Genomic DNA, 16,867 nt, shown 5'->3' on the forward strand with positions numbered 1-16,867 from the left:
AAGGGCCCTTTGTGCTTTTACCCCACAGGCCTACCTTTAGGGATTTATCTTTAAGGTAATAACCCCAGACGAGCACAGAGTTTCATAACAAAGATAATAATCACAGCATTGCTTGTAATAAAATTAGAAACAGCCTAAATCTCTAATAATTATATAATATATAATCTTTCAAAATGATGTTGTAAAAGAAATCATAAGGATACGTAAAGACACTCACATTCTGTTTAAGGAAAAAACAGATTACTAAATAAAATGTATTCTAGGATTCCATTAAAATATACCTGTGTGTTTGCATGCATGTATGTGGGTGTACGTGTGTGTGGGTGTACGTGTGTGTGTGTGTGTGTGTGTGTAACTGGAAGGATAGGTGTCTATATCAACAATTAACTGTGGTCAGTGGAGGGGTTACAGGCATTCCTTTTCCTGTGCCCTCACCAGCCTTCACATGCTCCTGCAGGCTCTGTCCCAGCACCAGCCCTTCCTCTCTCCTCTGTCCACTCCAAGTCTTCCTCAGAAAGAACCCAAGTGACTGGTCAAATAGCCCACGGCACCCTCTTTCAAGGAATACTAGGCATGTATAAAAAAGGATGAGGCAGCCCTCTATGAAGAGCCTACCACACTATCTTTACAAGTGAAAAAAAAGCAAGCTGCAAAACACAGTGCATAATAAATCCCCTGTGTAAAACAGACAAACAAAAATCCACAGGGAATGCCTCCATGCATTCATTTACCTTACACAAATGCCATGATACGTGCTCAGAAAATAAATCTATAGCCTTACTGCGGGCTGGGATTTAAATCCAGGCTGGTGGCTTCTAGAGGTGATGTCCACAGTGTAGCCACTAGCCACATGTGGCTGTTTATACTTAAATTAATTAAAATGAAACGAAATTCAAAAGTCAGTGCCTCCGTAGCACTGGCCACATTTCAAGTGCTCCACAGCCGCATGCGGCTACCAGATTGGTCAGTGCGGATGTGGGATGTTTCTGTCCCTGTGGTGAGTCTGACAGGACAGCACTGTCTATCAGACGCTCTAAAGGTCTACATGATCATCTGAAGAGTTAGCGCTGCCTGGACAGAGAGAGGGGCTCCCTTCAGCGTTCACAGAGGGCTGGATGACCCGAGGATCCCACTCAGTCCTGATGTCTGGAGAGCTCTGCCTGGGCTCTGAGTCATGGGGTCTCAGAATCCCAGGGATGGTGGGAATCCCTCCTCCCCCGCCTACAACCACTTGAGTCACCTCTGCGAGGCCCCTGACACTGTAGCACCAGCCACTCCTGAACTGAAAACACGTGCTGTGCTCTTGCAGCCTGACCACGGGGCGATGAGAGGGGACCTCCGGAAGGGCCCACCTCCCCATCCCTTCACCCGCCATCGACCCCCCACCCTGGGGAACCAGAAGGCGGCCCTCGTCACAGTGACCAACAACTGATGACTTGGCACGCTGCAGCCAGGGTCCTCAGCCGCGGCCCCCTCAACTCCTGCAAGCTGGGGCCAGGGAAGGAGACTCCCACCCTCGCTCTTCCCTTCCCTTTCACGCAGACGCCCACACTCTGGCTTGGCTTCTGCCCACCCTGCTCCCCGGCCACACACTCACAGCGTCCTCAGGCCGTCCAGGCCCCGGAACATGCCGCTCCGGATGGACTCCAGCTGGTTGGCGGTCAGGTGCAGCTCGTTCACTGAGGCTGCGCCTTCAAAGGCCCCGTCTTCAATCTCCGACACCTTGTTGTTGCTCAGATTGCTGGGAGAGGATGATGGAGCTCAGGACCCTTTTCCTGCACCCAGGTCCCATGCACGGGAGCCCTGCCCCCGACAGGAGCTACCCCACACCCAGAATTTCCCCTTCCCGTCCTGACCGGCGTCCTGACTGCACCTTCCCACCAACGGGTGACTCACATTTTCTTCAGATGGGTGAGTTTTTTAAACATCCCGGTGGCCTCCAGGATGGAAATCTCATTGTTGTTTAATCGTCTGTAAGAAGCAATGAAGGGAACTTATACATCCATAAATGACAGCCATTAAAGTATCTTCCAAACTGAGACTATCTGGGACTCAAACAAAGGGGATTCCCAGAAGAATTTCTCTGGTGAGATGAATTGATCCTATTTCAGAAAAGGCTGGACCAAGAGCTGGGGGGTGAATGGGGATATTTTTAACATGAAAAATGCCATGAACTTTACATACGTAAATGACAGGCCTGTGTAGGTATCTGTGCACATGCATATATATATGCGCACAAATTTATATTTTTAGAGAAAGAAGAAAAATAAAAGAATGGCTTAGGCTACAACTTTAGCTGATGGAATCAGGTCCCCACAAAGAAAGCAAAAGCATGATTGAGAGAAGCTGCCCTGGTTCAGGCTGGTGACCTGCCCTGTGGGCCAGAGACTGCCTCAGCAGGGCGTGTGGAGCCGGGAGTGAGAAGCAGAGGGACCACTTCCTGCTGGAGCCAGCAGCTGGCATGCTCCCGGGGTGGGGTCCCCAGTGGTCCCCAAATAGAGCTGCGACAGAGGAAAACCCGGAGGAGGGCCGGGACGGTCAGTGGGAGCTGGGGGCAGGAGAGGATGTGGAGCGGCTGGGGGCGCTCACAGCTCGGCCGTGGCCTGGGGGATGCGCGCAGGGATCTTGGTGAGCTTCAGGCCGGAGCACTCCACCATGCTGGCCTCGCAGCGGCACTTGTGGGGACAGACCACGTCGCTGTTGCATTCGCTGTTCAGCTGGTAGTCCTCCGTGCCTGTGGTGAGAGGGCGGGGGCCAGGGCCGGAGGAGTTCCAAGCAGCCCTGCCGAGCCCAGAGTCTCCTGGGCCCCCCTGGCCTCCCACTGCCACCGTCCCACCCAGGCCGGCCTCGGTCCCCGCTCTTACCTGGAATGAAGTACTGCTCTTTGGCTGGGGAGAGAAGCAGAAACACTACAATGCTGGGATTGTCCAGGCCATGCAGGAACAGCCCAGGCCCCAGCCCTGCTGCCCAGCGGAAGCCGCCTCAGGAACCAGGCTCGGGTCACAAACCAAGGCCCCAGCACCCACCCACCCACCCAGCCCCTGTGTGAAGGTCTTGCTACGAACACAGATATTCCTTGCCCAGGCTGATGCAGGGGACAGCACCACACCCAAGTAAACCTCTTCCAGGGAGCACCAAAACCACGGGAATGTTCACATACAAGGGCACAGGTGAGGATGGACCAGGAGCCGGGCTCAGAAGCCGACCCACACTGTCCCCAGCCAGTTGCCGTTTCTGCGGCTCCAGAGCCTGGAGGAGGCAACCATCTCTCTGAGGAGGGTTCCCAGGCCTCCTGAGTGTCTTAAAAAGCTTGAAAGAGAACTGTCCTGGGAGGAGAGGGACCTGGGTCCTTGCCTGTCCTCTCCGGGGTATCTTCAGCAAGCTCTACCACCTTCCCAGGCCTCAGTAAAACAAGGGGTGGGAAACTGTAGATCCAAGTCTACACTGTGGGCCCGCACCCTCCAGCCTGGGCCCAGCGTGGTCCAGGGCACCCTTGTTGGGACCCTCCAGGAACATCACAGGGTCCCTGAGCAGACTGAAGGCGGGCGGGTGGGCGGGCAGCTACCTGAGCACCGGAACTTCTTGCTCTTGATCTGCCCGATGCGCTTGTTGGCAAGGCGCCGGGGGCTGGCGCAGCGGGCCCCGCTGGTCTCGACGGGGTTGGTGCGCAGGAAGTCCGCCAGCCACTTGAGGTTGCAATCGCAGATGAAAGGGTTCTGGGCCAGATGCCTGTCCAAAGGGGGTGGATGCGAGATCAGAGACAAGGCTGCACAGCTGTGCTCACCGCCACCTGGACGGGGCCTCACTGCTTGCTCGTGACCAGAGCCCACCTGGCCCTGGGGAGAAATGTGCCACCTGGGGACAGCACCTGGGGGTGCCCACCACCTGTGGAGAAGCCTTACCAGAGCCTGGCAGTGGGGCTGGAACTCCACAGCCTGGAGCTTCCAGCTGTCCCTTCAAGCCTCACTCTGTTCCGTCTCCTTCTACTCACCTGTCCCTCGCTCTGCCCTGTGACAAACAGGGGTGGAGGCAGGAGCAACCTAGAGCCCGGCCAGGGCACCCCTGTCCTTCCAAGGGCGAGGTGATGGAACAGACATTAGAGCCCAAGACCTCAGCATCCAGCGGCCTTTGGACCCCGCCGGTGCCATGAGTCCTGGACTGTCCCCTCCCTGTGGCTTTGGGCGGCAGCAGCCTCCTTCCCACAGCCTCTGTCAAGAAGGGGCTGGGGCCAGGGTGGCAAGGCTGGGCCTGCAGCTGGGGTAGGAGGTCTCAAAGTGCCTGCTGCGGCCCCTCAGCTTTCCATGGAATCTCCGTTCCTACCCCAGGCCATAGGGGCTGCCCCCTCTTGACCATTTTACAGGCCGTCTCTTGACACAGGGAGACTCAGAAAGCATTACTGAGTAGCTGCTTATTGGGGAACCACTCGTATCTTCTTGCTGGCTCCCTGTGTTACCCGCAGGATAAATGTGGGGCGGGGGCAGCTGACAGGTGATACTAGCTGAGGGAACCCGGGTCACTGTCAGTGACCACAGGGGTGTCTTTCCCATTGGCCCTGACTGCCCTGCAGGCTCAGACCAGCCACATCTGAACCACCTAGCAGCCAGCTTGCCCACCTGTGTCTGAGCCAATGCGGCACTGCGTGCCCTGCTTTCTACACCGAGACAGCCAGGGAAAAGAATCCAGCCCCTGTCCTGGCTACTGTTCCCAAGAGCCAATGCTTCTGCATGGGGCCAGCTCAGAGGACTCGCCATGCCATGGCTACTCTTCCTCCATCTAATGCCATTAATTCAAGTCATCTACATATTGGCCTCAGCCCAGGCTCCTGCTAGGGCCACACAGCTCTCTCCAAGCAGAGGCACCAGCCCTTGCCCAGAGTCTGCACTCAGCTCAGCTCAGACCTTGGCCACTCTCTCTCCATCCATCCCCTCCTGGGCTCTGCCCTCTGGCCTCTGGTCAGTACGCTTGGTGACAGCTTTCCCTGCCCAGCTGTCCTTGCCACTCCCCTTTGCAGTGCCCGCCCCACTTTCCTGCCTGAGTCCTGGCTCCTCTCAGCTCCACCAGGTGGGCCAGGCCCCTCCCGCCCCTTCTGCATCCTGTTGGATGGTTTGTTTCCCCGATTTAAACTGCCAATTTGCACAGCGAAGATGTGTGTGCTGACTCTCCAGGGCAGAGTTCGTAGCTAATCTAAAGTACACCAGGATTCAGGGATTGCTCTGGGATCCTTCCACCCGCCCCATCCACATCTGTTTGTGCCTTAGTACACAGCCTCTGCCTGAACGAATTGCTTCCCTCTATCACAATCTCAGCAGAAAACTCTGTTTAAAATCAACTCAATTATGTTGTTCAGGCACGTATTAAAATGTCCAAGGGGTGCAGAGTAGAATACATCCTTTTTAAGAACAGGCTATTTTTGTCAAAAGCAACCTACAAAACTGGAATCACCCACCGAGGCAAGTGGCTTCTATATAAACTTAAGTATCTGACATAAAGTAGAATTTTTAGAAGGTGTAAAGAGCAGGGAACTGGGGAGAGAAAATGCTCAGGAGGAAGGAAAAAAATCTGCTTGGGAAAAGATAATCATGTTAAAGGCACACCCAGAAATAGGCTGCACATGTGGCCAGACAATTATCTCCATGGACATTTCTGATAGTGGAAGGTAGAAGGGGAGACCGATTCCCAGTCTCTTTCTTGGATTAAGCATTAAGAAGTCACAACTAAAAATCTTTTGGGCAGATACTCAACATCATTAGTCAAATTAAACCCACAATGAGCTACCACTTCAAACCCAATAGGATGGCTGTAATCATAAAGAAAATCGAGGGCTTCCCTGGTGGCACAGTGGTTGAGAGTCCGCCGATGCAGGGGACACGGGTTCGTGCCCCGGTCCGGGAGGATGCCACATGCCGCGGAGCGGCTGGGCCCGTGAGCCATGGCCACTGAGCCTGAGCGTCTGGAGCCTGTGCTCCGCAACGGGAGAGGCCACAACAGTGAGAGGCCCATGTACCGCAAAAAAAAAAAAAAAAAAAAGAAAGAAAGAATAAAAAGAAAATCGATACCAAGTGTGGGCATGGATGTAGAGAAATTGGAACCTTCATAACATTGCTGGTGGGAATGTAAAATGTATAGCCACTTTGGAAAACAGTGGCAGTTTCTTAAAAGGTTAAACATTAATTTCCCATGTGACCCAGAAATTCCAAGAGAAATGAAACCCTTTGTCCTCACAAAGATGTGTAAGAAAATGTTCACAGCAGCATTATTCATAATGGTCCCAAAATGGGAATGATCTAAATGTCCAACAGTGAGGAAGGATAAACAAAATGTGCATGCAATGGAAAACTGTTTGGCAATAAAAAGGAACAAATACGGTTACTGGGTTGGCCAAAAAGTGCCTTCGGTTTTTAAGTAAAAATAAAAGACACATTTTTCATTTTCACCAAGAACTTTATTAAACAATGTATTCACCCTTTTGTTCCACTACCTTCTGCCATTTTTCAGGCAACTTCATAATTCCATCTTCCCAAAACGTTTTACCTTTTTGAGCAAAAAACTGTTCCAGGTGCTTTTTACAATCTTCCAGGGAATTGAAATTTTTTCCAGAGAATTTTGTAAAGACTGAAATAATAAATGAAAATCTGAAGGCAGATGAATCAGAACTTCCCAGCCAAGCTGTAACAGTTTTTGCCTGGTCATCAAAGAAACATGCGTTCTTGTGCTATCCTGATGGAAGATGATGCGTTTCCTGTTGACTAATTCTGGACGCTTTTTGTCGAGTGCTGCTTTCAGTTGGTCTAATTGCGAGCAGTACTTGCTGGAATTAATCGTTTGGTTTTCCGGAAGGAGCTCATAATAGAGGACTCCCTTCCAATCCCACCATATACACAACATCACCTTCTTTGGATGAAGACTGGCCTTTGGTGTGGTAGGTGGTGGTTCATTTTGCTTGCCCCATGATATCTTCTGTTCCATATTGTACAGTATCTACTTTTCATTGCCCGTCCCAATTTGTTTTAAAAACGGAACGTTTTCATTACGTTTCAGTAGAGAATCACATGTGGAAATATGGTCAAGAAGTTTTTTTTCTCTTAACTTACGTGGAACCCAAACATCAAAGCAATTCATATAACCAAAGTGGTGCAAATGATTTTCAACGCTTGATTTGGATATTTTGAGTATGTTGGCTATCTTCCTCGCGGTATAATGTTGATTGTTCTCAATTATTGTTTCAATTTGATCGCTATAAACTTCAACCGGTCTACCCAACCGTGGAGCATTGTCAGCAAGAAATCTCCAGCACAAAACTCCACAAACCACTTTTGACACGTTCAATCAGTCACAGCACCTTCTCCATACACTGCACCAATCTTTTTGTGCGTTTCAGTTGCTTTTTTACTTTCTTGAAATAATGAAGCACAGTATGCCAAAAATGTTTTTGTTCTTCCATCTTCAATATTGAAATGGCTACACAAAAATTCACCAATTTTGATAAGTTTTTGAAAAAATGCACGCTGATATGACAGCTGTCACAATACAGTCTAACAAAATTGTTTCGAATGAAGTTAAAGACAACTAAGCGCTACTAGAGCCATCTTACGGAAAAAAACGAACGCACCTTTTGGTCAACCCAATACATACTTGCAATATGAAGGAACCTCAAAAACATTATGCTAAGCAAAAGAAGTCAGTCACAAAAGATATATCACATAAGTCCATTTTTATGAAATATCTAGAAAAGGCAAATCTATAGAGACAGAAATTAGATTAGTGCTTGCCTGGGGTTAGGCTGGAAATAGGAATTGATTGCAAATGGGCACAAGGGATTTTGGGGGGGTAATGAAAATCGTTCTAAAATTGAATTGTAGTGATAGTTGAACAACTGTAAATTTACTAAAAATCACTGAATTGTACACTCAGAACAGGTGAATTTTATGGTATGTAAGTTATACCTCATTCAAGCTTAAAAAAATTTTTTTTAATCTCTTGGGGCAAGTAAAACTACAAAATCAATACTGTGACACATGGCACTCAGCCACAGATCTTGGAGCTATAAACAAATCAAGCAAGATTTTGTAAGTTGAAATCCGCTCGGTTCTGACATAAGACTCGGCCAAGGGTTTAACTATCTGAGGCTGTCATAACACTATCTGATTGTACCTTGGATTTGCATTTTTTTAAATTCTTCTTCTAAATTGTACTTCAGTTGTCAATATATAATAGTTGTTCACGAAGTTCAGTTTTGCTTTACAGCCTTAACAATGAGGTCTATTCTTAGGGTAAAAGCACAGTTTAGGGGCAAGTTAACTAATTTCTCAGTGCCAGTGAAGAGACGCCTGAGACCAAATCCCTGCTCTACTTAGATGTTATGTGACCTAGGGTGAGTCTGCCTCTGCCTCAGTTTCCTTATAAGTAAGGCAAGGACGATAGAACCTTCATTCATAGGTCATTGTAAGTATTAAGTAAGATAATACGCGCAAAGCACAGTGTCCTGGCCTTCGGTAATAAACAGCGGTGACTATCGCTATTATCAGTATTACTACTATTACCATGTCTCCTATGGGAAACCTTCCTGTTCTAACACTCTGCTCCAGCTTTGTGCCCTACTATTGCCTTGGTGGAAGTGGCCAAGATCTCAGGGATGGTACCTAGGAGGGCAGAAGCACTCCTGAAATCCAGCCAGGTAAATGGACACAGACAGAGGCCACCCCTGGTGAGCACAATCCATCTGATATACTAGCTCCCCTTCCACCTTGAAAGCGAGACAGCTCCTCACATGAGACGCTCAGCCCCATTCCCCACCCCCAAGGCTTTCCTGCGTGTGTGTCCCCGGCCCTGAAATCTCCTTAGTGCATTTCTCTCAGATGTTCTGCCAGCTTCGTAAACTAATCCACCTTTCCAATGCCTCCCTGTGACCTCTCATTTCACATACTTGGCAAGATTTCCCCGTGGTGCTCCCTCCCCCTCTCCCTGGCTATAAGTAAATTAATTAGCAGGAGTGGGCTGCCGGCGGGTATGTGGGCTCTAATGAGTTTGTCTTCATGGCTGACATCCCTGCTGACATGCAGGGTCCCAAGGGAGCAGGAGCTGTGCCTTCTACTCGATCTGTTTCACACTCATCCCAGCACTCGTGCGGATCTTAGCTGATGGAGGGCACTGCACAGCGGGTAAACAGTGGCAAGGATGGCAATGACAACAATGGCCACGGTAATATTAATAATAAATGCCCATCAGGCATGCACCACAGGACCCACGGGTCAGCACGCTGAGTCAAACTGCAGGCTTAGAACTGAAGATGTGGAATGTAGTGCCTGAGTTTAACCAAATAGTAGAAGAGAAGTTTCCCTATACAGAAGCATTCCAGCTAAAAAATAAGGACTCCTTTAAAGCGTAACTGCAACAGCATTATCAAATGAAGAAGGAATGTTAGAATTCACATATCACCATTTCAGGATCCCTAATGAACAAGTGGGTCTAGGCATTGAAATCAATGACTGCGTTTATTACAAAAAACAAAAACAAAAACAGATATCGTGAGCCTCCTGTTGAAAGTACACAATAGTATGAAGTCATCTTGCCAGAAAAAGAAAAAATACCTGAACCTGACCCAAGCTCCTAGATGAAATTTTCTATCTGCAGGACCTAGAGAGAACAGAGGAACATGTGAAACTACACCACAGGGGATGCAATAAGCAAATCCAGACTGTGGGGAGCTCTGTGGATCCAGTAAAGCAGTGTCTTCAACAAATAACGTGCAAGGAAAAAGGAAATGGAGACCACACTTATAGATTAAAAACAACTTAAGTAACACATCAACCAGTATCCGCCAATTGTACTGCATATGCATTTATTTATTTGTTTATCTACCTATCTATCTGCTTATTTATTTATTTATGAGGGAGGAGATTTTATTTTATTTATTTATTTTTTTTTTGCGGTACACGGGCCTCTCACTGTTGTGGCCTCTCCCGTTGCGGAGCGCAGGCTCCGGATGCGCAGGCTCAGCGGCCATGGCTCACGGGCCCAGCCGCTCCGTGGCATGTTGGATCTTCCCAGACCGGGGCACGAACCCGTGTCCCCTGCATCGGCAGGCGGACTCTCAACCACTGCGCCACCAGGGAAGCCCAGGGAGGAGATTTTAAAATGCTCTTTATTTAAAAAAAATTTTTAATGCACAGAAATCTCTTGCATTCCTATACACTAACGACAAAAAGTCTGAAAGAGAAATTAAGGAAACAATCCCATTTACCGTTGCAACAGAAAGAATAAAATGCCTAGGAATAAACCTTCCTAGAACTGTTGCTCTTTTAATTTTTAATTTATAATCAGCATTGCTGTCACTGTATTTCATTTAAGACATTATCAACTGCAAGATGCACTACTATTTTATGTATTATCAAGAAAGAACAAAACGCTGCCAATTAAACATGCCATCAATTGTAATATGCATCCCAATTCCACATTCCTATGAAGAAGATGATATCCACATTTTATGAATGAGTAAACTGAGCCCCAGAGAAGCTAATTAACTTGCCCAGGGCCACACAGCCAATAAGGAGCATAGCTGGAATCTGAACCCAGGATTGTCTAACCCAGAATCTGTCCTCTACCAGAGGCCATACCCGGTGAGCCAAAGGCACAGGCCAAGACCGCTGCCTGTACCTGGAGGCTGTTACCTCCCCTAGGTCTACCTGCTGGGGTGGGCGGAGGGGGAGGACAAGAGGGCACTCACAAGGTCTGGATGGCCCGCAGGGAGGTGAAGGTGCCCTTGGCGAGACTCTGGATCTTGTTGTCATACAGGGAGAGCAGTGAGAGGTTCTGCAGGTCCTGGAAGGTGTTGGGCCGGATGCAGTTGATCTTGTTGGCATTCAGGAGCCTGTGGGCAGAGCCAGGGCCAGGTGGTGAGGGGAGAGGCACAGAATTGGACTCATCGTGTCCTGGGCACCTTCCTAGGCACCAAGCGTGCGTTATGTCAGGGAGGAGTCCACGGAAGCAGGTGCAGGGGATCGGGCCCTCTGGGTGTCCAGTCCACGCAGAGGCGCTCCGGCTGCCTTCTCTGTGCACAGGGACCATTTAGTCCCCCATGCTTCTCTCTTTCAAGGAACTGCTAGAGGTGCCCAATGGGATTCTGGGACAGCAGAGAGCACAGTGGCCAAGTCACCTCCCAAAGGCATTTGGGGGTATCCTTCTCCTCCCCTTCTGCTGGGTTTCCCAGGAGCTGAGAGGGAGCATTTGGCTTCTGTGCTTCTTGGGTCCTGGGAGAGAATCCTTGCCTGAACGCTCAGGCCTCAAGGAGGTTGACCTGGGCCTGGGTGTCCTCCTGCAGGAGACAGCTCTGTCCCCAACCACACCGAGCTCAGCAGGAACGCAGTTCGCATCTCAGCGGCCTCTCAGCTCAGGCGTCCTGCAATCAGCTCTGCATCCACCTCTCCCTCCCTCTCTGGCCTCTGCAGAGCCCCCTAGACTCTCACAGCCTTGCCAGGCCTGCCATCCCCCAAGGTCTTTGCCTCCCACACCCCAAAGAGGCCCAAAGAGAGGCCGGAGGAATACTGCCCCCCCCTCCATGGGTCCCATCCAAGGTCACTCGCATTTGGGTCCTTACAGGAGCTGTAGGGTGAACAGGCCTCCAAACACTCCCCGGGGGAGGTCTGTGATCTTGTTCCCATAGAGGACCCTGGAGAGAAGGCAGCAGAAAGGAGAGTTAGAGGACAGCCCGGCAGGCCGGGGCACAGCTCTGCAAGTCCTGCCCAAACAATGGTGCCACCCCTATGCCTTTCACACGCCAGGTCCCAGCAGTGTAGGCTTGTTATAACAGTGGCCAGCAGATGGCAGTAAAGTGCGACAGGAAGGGGTCGCCGGTCCCTAGACTGCACAAAGGTACCCTATGGGCTAGAGGCAGCATGATCCCCATCACTGCGGGAGCACCCCTCCCTCACTCTCTGCCCTCACACACGGATCCCACAGAAGCCTGCAAGGGCCCCTTCTGGGGAACCTCATGGGAAATTAACCTGGTTGGGGATCCAAAAGGAGATTGTTCAAAGAGAAGAAAATCCCAAGAGCAGGAAATATTAACATATTTTCAGGGAATTACAAGCAAAAACTGGAATGCCAGACGGCACGTGCGGTATGAGCTCCAGCACGTCAAGCGAGTCTTTCCAGCACAGACAAAACACCAGAAGGAAACAGACCCAAGTGTTAGCTGTGCTGAGATCTGGTGGCAGGATTGCTAGTGGGTTGTTTTATGCTTTAGAATTTTCAAAGTTTTCTACATGGAGCATGAATTCCATATATAATCAGAAAAAATGCAAAGGTTCAAAAAAGACAGGCAGGCAGAAATGGGTTCAGACAGATGGTGAAAGCATCACGGGGGCCTGGGGAGGGGGGTGTATTACGCTCCAGCCTCACAAGCGGCCCCCCCAGCCACCCCTGGAAACACTCTGAGTAAAAACAGAGTGTGCCATCTCTGAGATCGTTCTTGGTGGGCGGCGTAGCAGGAGCTAAGTCGGATCCGGGTTGGCCCATGTGGAGAGCTCCAGTGTGGCTTGAGTGGAGGAAACCAATGGGAAAGTAGCTTGGATTTTACCCAGCCAGCACCAGGAAGCCTCTGAGACATCACCAGACTCCCACTAGAAAGAGCCCTCCATCTGCTGTGTGGAGAAATGCAGGGGGCAGGAACTGAGCCAGGGGGACCAGGTCAGGGCCTGACCAGGTAGACATTGTCAATGTCCACTTTTTGCATGACCTCAGCATGTAAGTTCCTATATGGTGAGAGGGCGGCTGCGACCAGATACCCATGAGCAACAGGAACCCGCTTAGATGGGCTACTGTCATGTTCCAGTTTAGGAGGAGATTCACTCACTTTTCAGAGGAAGACCCTGCATTTTGGCAGCCACCTTCAGGATCTGACCTCTCAGCCAAGGACAGTGACCCATCACCAGGCTGTCGTGTACAGCTGTGTAGGTTGCACACTGCACAGTTTTAGGGGTGCCATTCCCAACGGCCCCACGCACTACCTTGAACTCTATTCCAAGAGAAGAGGGTGCACACAGAAGACACTGAACTAACAGCCTCCTGCACTGCCCCAGGGGGAGCTCCATTCTGTTCCACTTCCTAGGCCCCGAATCAACGCCAAGCCCATGTCCAGTGCTGCCAAGGACAGGTGAAAATCCTCATTCCTAAGACAAATGAATGGCCCCCATCAACAAGGAGCTAGCCTGACTGTAGGACACCCTGAGTTCACTCTCTATGGAGACAAAGTACCATGGGACCTCAGAGAGTGAGGGGCTTAGTGACCCTGGGAGTACGAGCAAGGGTTCTTGGAAAAAGAGATGAAGTAACATTTCCGAGATTAATTTTCAATGCCGCACAATGTTTTGTAGATTGATGGATCCCCAAGAAACTGTTGAGGGAAGGGAAATACTGGACAGGGTGGGGGAGGCAGGGTAGGCAGGAAACACTCTTCACAATCACTCATCACAACTTGAGATCAGAGCACATTTTGGACAAAAGATGTAAGCTGCGGCAGATTTCACAACTGGAGCTGGTGGTTGCCACCATTATAGGACCCAGGCAAGGCTTAGGAGAACGGAGTGCTGGGCCTCTGTGGGGAGGGCGGGGCCAACATGAAGGCTGGGCTGAGTCAGATGACTGCCCCAAAGAAGGCTGGGAAAATCCCCACCGCAGAAGGGAGAGCATCACAGTTGCCAGGGGCAACAGCTCTGCCTAGCTTTTCCATGCACTCAGCCCTTGACTCCCTCCTCCCCCTCCCAGCTGCAGAGGGTCCACAAAGAGGAAGGGAAAGCTGGGTACAGCCACCCTGGTCACTGCAGCCAGAGGGAGACCCACTGAGGCTGTCTGTGCTCCTTCTCTAGCGCCCACCAGAGGGGCTCTGAGTCCTGGGCCCTGCCGGCCTCCTTGGGGGATGCCCTGGACCACTACAGAGCCTTGGCACTGCTACTCACAGCGAGTTCAGGGACCGGAGGCCCTGGAAGGCGTCGGGCGCAATCTCCGAGATCTGGTTGTTGCTCAAGTCTCTGCAAGGTGAGCAGAGGAGAGACGGCGGCTGAATCTCTCAGTGGCCATCAAGTCCTGCCTGTCCCCACTACCTTCCAGATACCACAGGAAATTAGGAAAGAGAAGGGCCAGTTCCCCTATCCACCCGAAAAACCCACGACTGGCCACTATTTCCCTGTGCAATCCAAGGGTCATGCACGGGTGGGTACCCCAGCTTTCCCCTACACACACCCCTCACAGCCTCAACTGCTCCTATGGGTGCCCAAGCTGAAACGGTCAGCTCTGGTCACGTGCCAGACTCGGACTCAGCATCCTATTTAGGCCGCAAGACAGCCCTTCGAGGAGGTTGCACCACCACCATCCCCATGTCACAGATGAGCCTGGTAGGAAGGCCAGATGATGGCTTTGCTGGGGGCTCAGCCACGGCAGGCAGAGTCAGGACCTGCCCCGGGACTGTGGCCTGCCTGCTCCAGGCTCAGCCCCATGCTGACCCCCAGGAAACAGCAGGAGGCACTCACATCCTCCGAAGCTTTCTGTAGGGAGAGAAGGCTCCGGGGGGGATGGACTTGATCCCATTGAGCTCCAGGCGGCTGCAGAGAGAGAACACAGAGGAAGGACAAGGGCAGGTCACCCCACCCCTGCCGTCCCCCAAACCAGGCCCTTTGCCCGCCAGCCCCTGCTCCCACCCTCCATCTGGAGTAGAGGGGCTGGTGGCACAGGCAGAGAAAAGGGACAGGTTTTGGAGCTCCATTATCCCAGGCTGCCATGGCTGAAAGGGGCTCACCGATGACGCTAATACTAAGAAACCAATTCTTTTTTTTTTTTTTTTTTTTTGGCCGCACCACGGGGCTTGCAGGATCTTAGTTCCCCGACCAGGGATCGAACCCGTGCCCCCTGAAGTGCAAGTGAGGAGTCTTAACCATTGGACCGCCAGGGAAGTCCCTAAGAAACCAATTCTAGCAGACTCACCCAGCTGGGCTGGACAGATGGACCACAGAGGGATACCCCTCTCCAACCCTCCAGAGTTGCCAGCCTTGGGCAGACAACTCGGCCCAGCTGAGGCAAAGCACATCTTCTCCGTTTGCACTGAGGGGCCTCAAGACAAGCCTTGGGGTAGCGCCTGCACTGGCTCTTCACTGGCCCACCACAGCCTGGCCTGGCCAGAGGGATGCAGCCCAGTGCCTGCCCTGCCTGTACTCACATCTCCGTCATGGTCTCGGGCAGGTTGGCGGGGATGGCGGTGAGGCCTTTGCCACGACAATCCACAATGCCATTGCTACAGGTGCACATGGCTGGGCAGGAGCCGGAGGAAAGGGTGCAGGAGGGGACGTGCCCCGCCTCCCCCTGGCCTGTGGAAACAGTGGGCTGTGACCTCAGGGGGCCCTGGGCCAGGACCTCCCTTCCCAGATACGGACTGCTGGATGGGGACAAGGTGCTTCTCCAGATGAGGATGAACCAGAGGAGCTCACCAAGGACCACGATGTAACTCTGCGGATGCCTGGTACATAGCAGGTATTTGTTTGCTGAACTTGAATCTGAACGTAACTGTGCTACATGAGCATGTGATTTGCACGCTAGGAAATCCTACCCTCAGTTCTGAGGCTCCAGGTTCTAGTCCAAGTCACTCAACACTTCTGGCCTGAGTATGAAAAGGACCATGTTTACTGAGCGCTTACTCTGTGCCACATGCCATAATCTGTGTTGTACATGAAGTATCTCGTTGAATCCTACTGCAAAGAGCATGATATCATTGTGGCCACTTTACAGGTGAGAAAACTGAGTCCTCAACATTAGTTAATTAGGGCATAAAATTCACAAATCCTCAACATTAATTAATAGCACATGGAATCTCACCACATAGGTGGCGAGATCAGGGTGAAGCCCAGTGTCTGATGTTAAGGACCCACACTTTTTAAAACCGAGGTATCATCGGTTATACCAAGTGCACCATCCTAAGTGTATAGCTGGCTGCATTTCCACATGTGGGTACAGCCACAGAACCGCCCCCCCGACATGGAATATTTCTATCACCCAAGAAGGTTCCCTCATGCTCCTTCCCTGAGGTAGCCGCTATTCTGAGATCTATCACCAAAGATTTGCTCTGCATGTTTGTGGACTTCACATAAAGGAAACCAGACAGCAGGCTCTCTTGCATCTGGCTTCTTGCACTCAACGTAAAATATCCGAGATTTGCCCATGTTGTTGTGTAGTTTGTTCTTTTCTATTGCTGGCTCATAGTCTATTGTATGGATGTGCCATCATTGGCTAATCCAGTCTCCTGTTGGTGGACATTTGGGCAATCTCCAAGTCTGGGATATTATGAAAAACACTGCTTGGATGTTCCTGGATGTGTGTTTGGCAGAACATGTGCACATACCTAGCAGTGGAGCCGCAGAATCACGTCTCACACACACCGCAGCCCTGAGCACGGCGGTGTTCGAACGCAGTCTCGGGGGCTGCCGGTGCTGAGGAGGAGGGGACAGCCCCCCACCCCAGAGCCTCACCCTGAGGAGAGGAGGCCGAGCTCTGTGTGGCTGGCGGGCTCAGACCCACAGGCTCGGGAGGACTGGGCAGCCCCTAATCCTCTGTCGCGGATCTGTGAGCCGGTCATTCACTCAGCAAACATTCCTTGAGCATCTCTCTCTCTGTGTCAAGTGTGAGCAAAGTACTGAGAAATGGCCAGAGAACACAACACACATACCCATGTTTTCATGGACTTTGCAATCAGTCTGTGTGGGACTCCCTCCGGGGCCAGGAAAGGCCCCCTGGGCCCTGCAGGTTGAGGAGGAGGAGGGAGCCGCAAGGCGGGGAGGATGTAACCAGCAGGGAAACAGCCTGCCAGGAGGCCAGGGTGGGAGGCACC

At 51.2% G+C, this 16,867-nt stretch overlaps 1 protein-coding gene across 1 annotated transcript in view; it reads right to left on the minus strand.

The window, feature by feature from the left end:
• SLIT1 (slit guidance ligand 1) overlaps nucleotides 1-16,867 on the minus strand; it is a gene marked incomplete at its 3' end in the record, with an annotated part of 170,247 nt that overhangs the window by 36,302 nt on the left and 117,078 nt on the right. Inside the window, exons 9-18 of the mRNA XM_079712349.1 lie at nucleotides 15,206-15,353; nucleotides 14,523-14,594; nucleotides 13,953-14,024; nucleotides 11,594-11,665; nucleotides 10,724-10,867; nucleotides 3,566-3,729; nucleotides 2,865-2,888; nucleotides 2,590-2,734; nucleotides 1,897-1,971; nucleotides 1,598-1,741 (exon numbers count right to left, since the gene is read on the minus strand). Coding sequence (XP_079568475.1) covers nucleotides 1,598-1,741; nucleotides 1,897-1,971; nucleotides 2,590-2,734; nucleotides 2,865-2,888; nucleotides 3,566-3,729; nucleotides 10,724-10,867; nucleotides 11,594-11,665; nucleotides 13,953-14,024; nucleotides 14,523-14,594; nucleotides 15,206-15,353 — 1,060 coding nt within the window. The remainder of the gene's footprint in view (nucleotides 1-1,597; nucleotides 1,742-1,896; nucleotides 1,972-2,589; nucleotides 2,735-2,864; nucleotides 2,889-3,565; nucleotides 3,730-10,723; nucleotides 10,868-11,593; nucleotides 11,666-13,952; nucleotides 14,025-14,522; nucleotides 14,595-15,205; nucleotides 15,354-16,867) is intronic.

The sequence above is a fragment of the Hyperoodon ampullatus genome (assembly GCF_949752795.1).
Source record: "Hyperoodon ampullatus genome assembly, chromosome: 1".
Taxonomy (NCBI): domain Eukaryota; kingdom Metazoa; phylum Chordata; class Mammalia; order Artiodactyla; family Ziphiidae; genus Hyperoodon; species Hyperoodon ampullatus.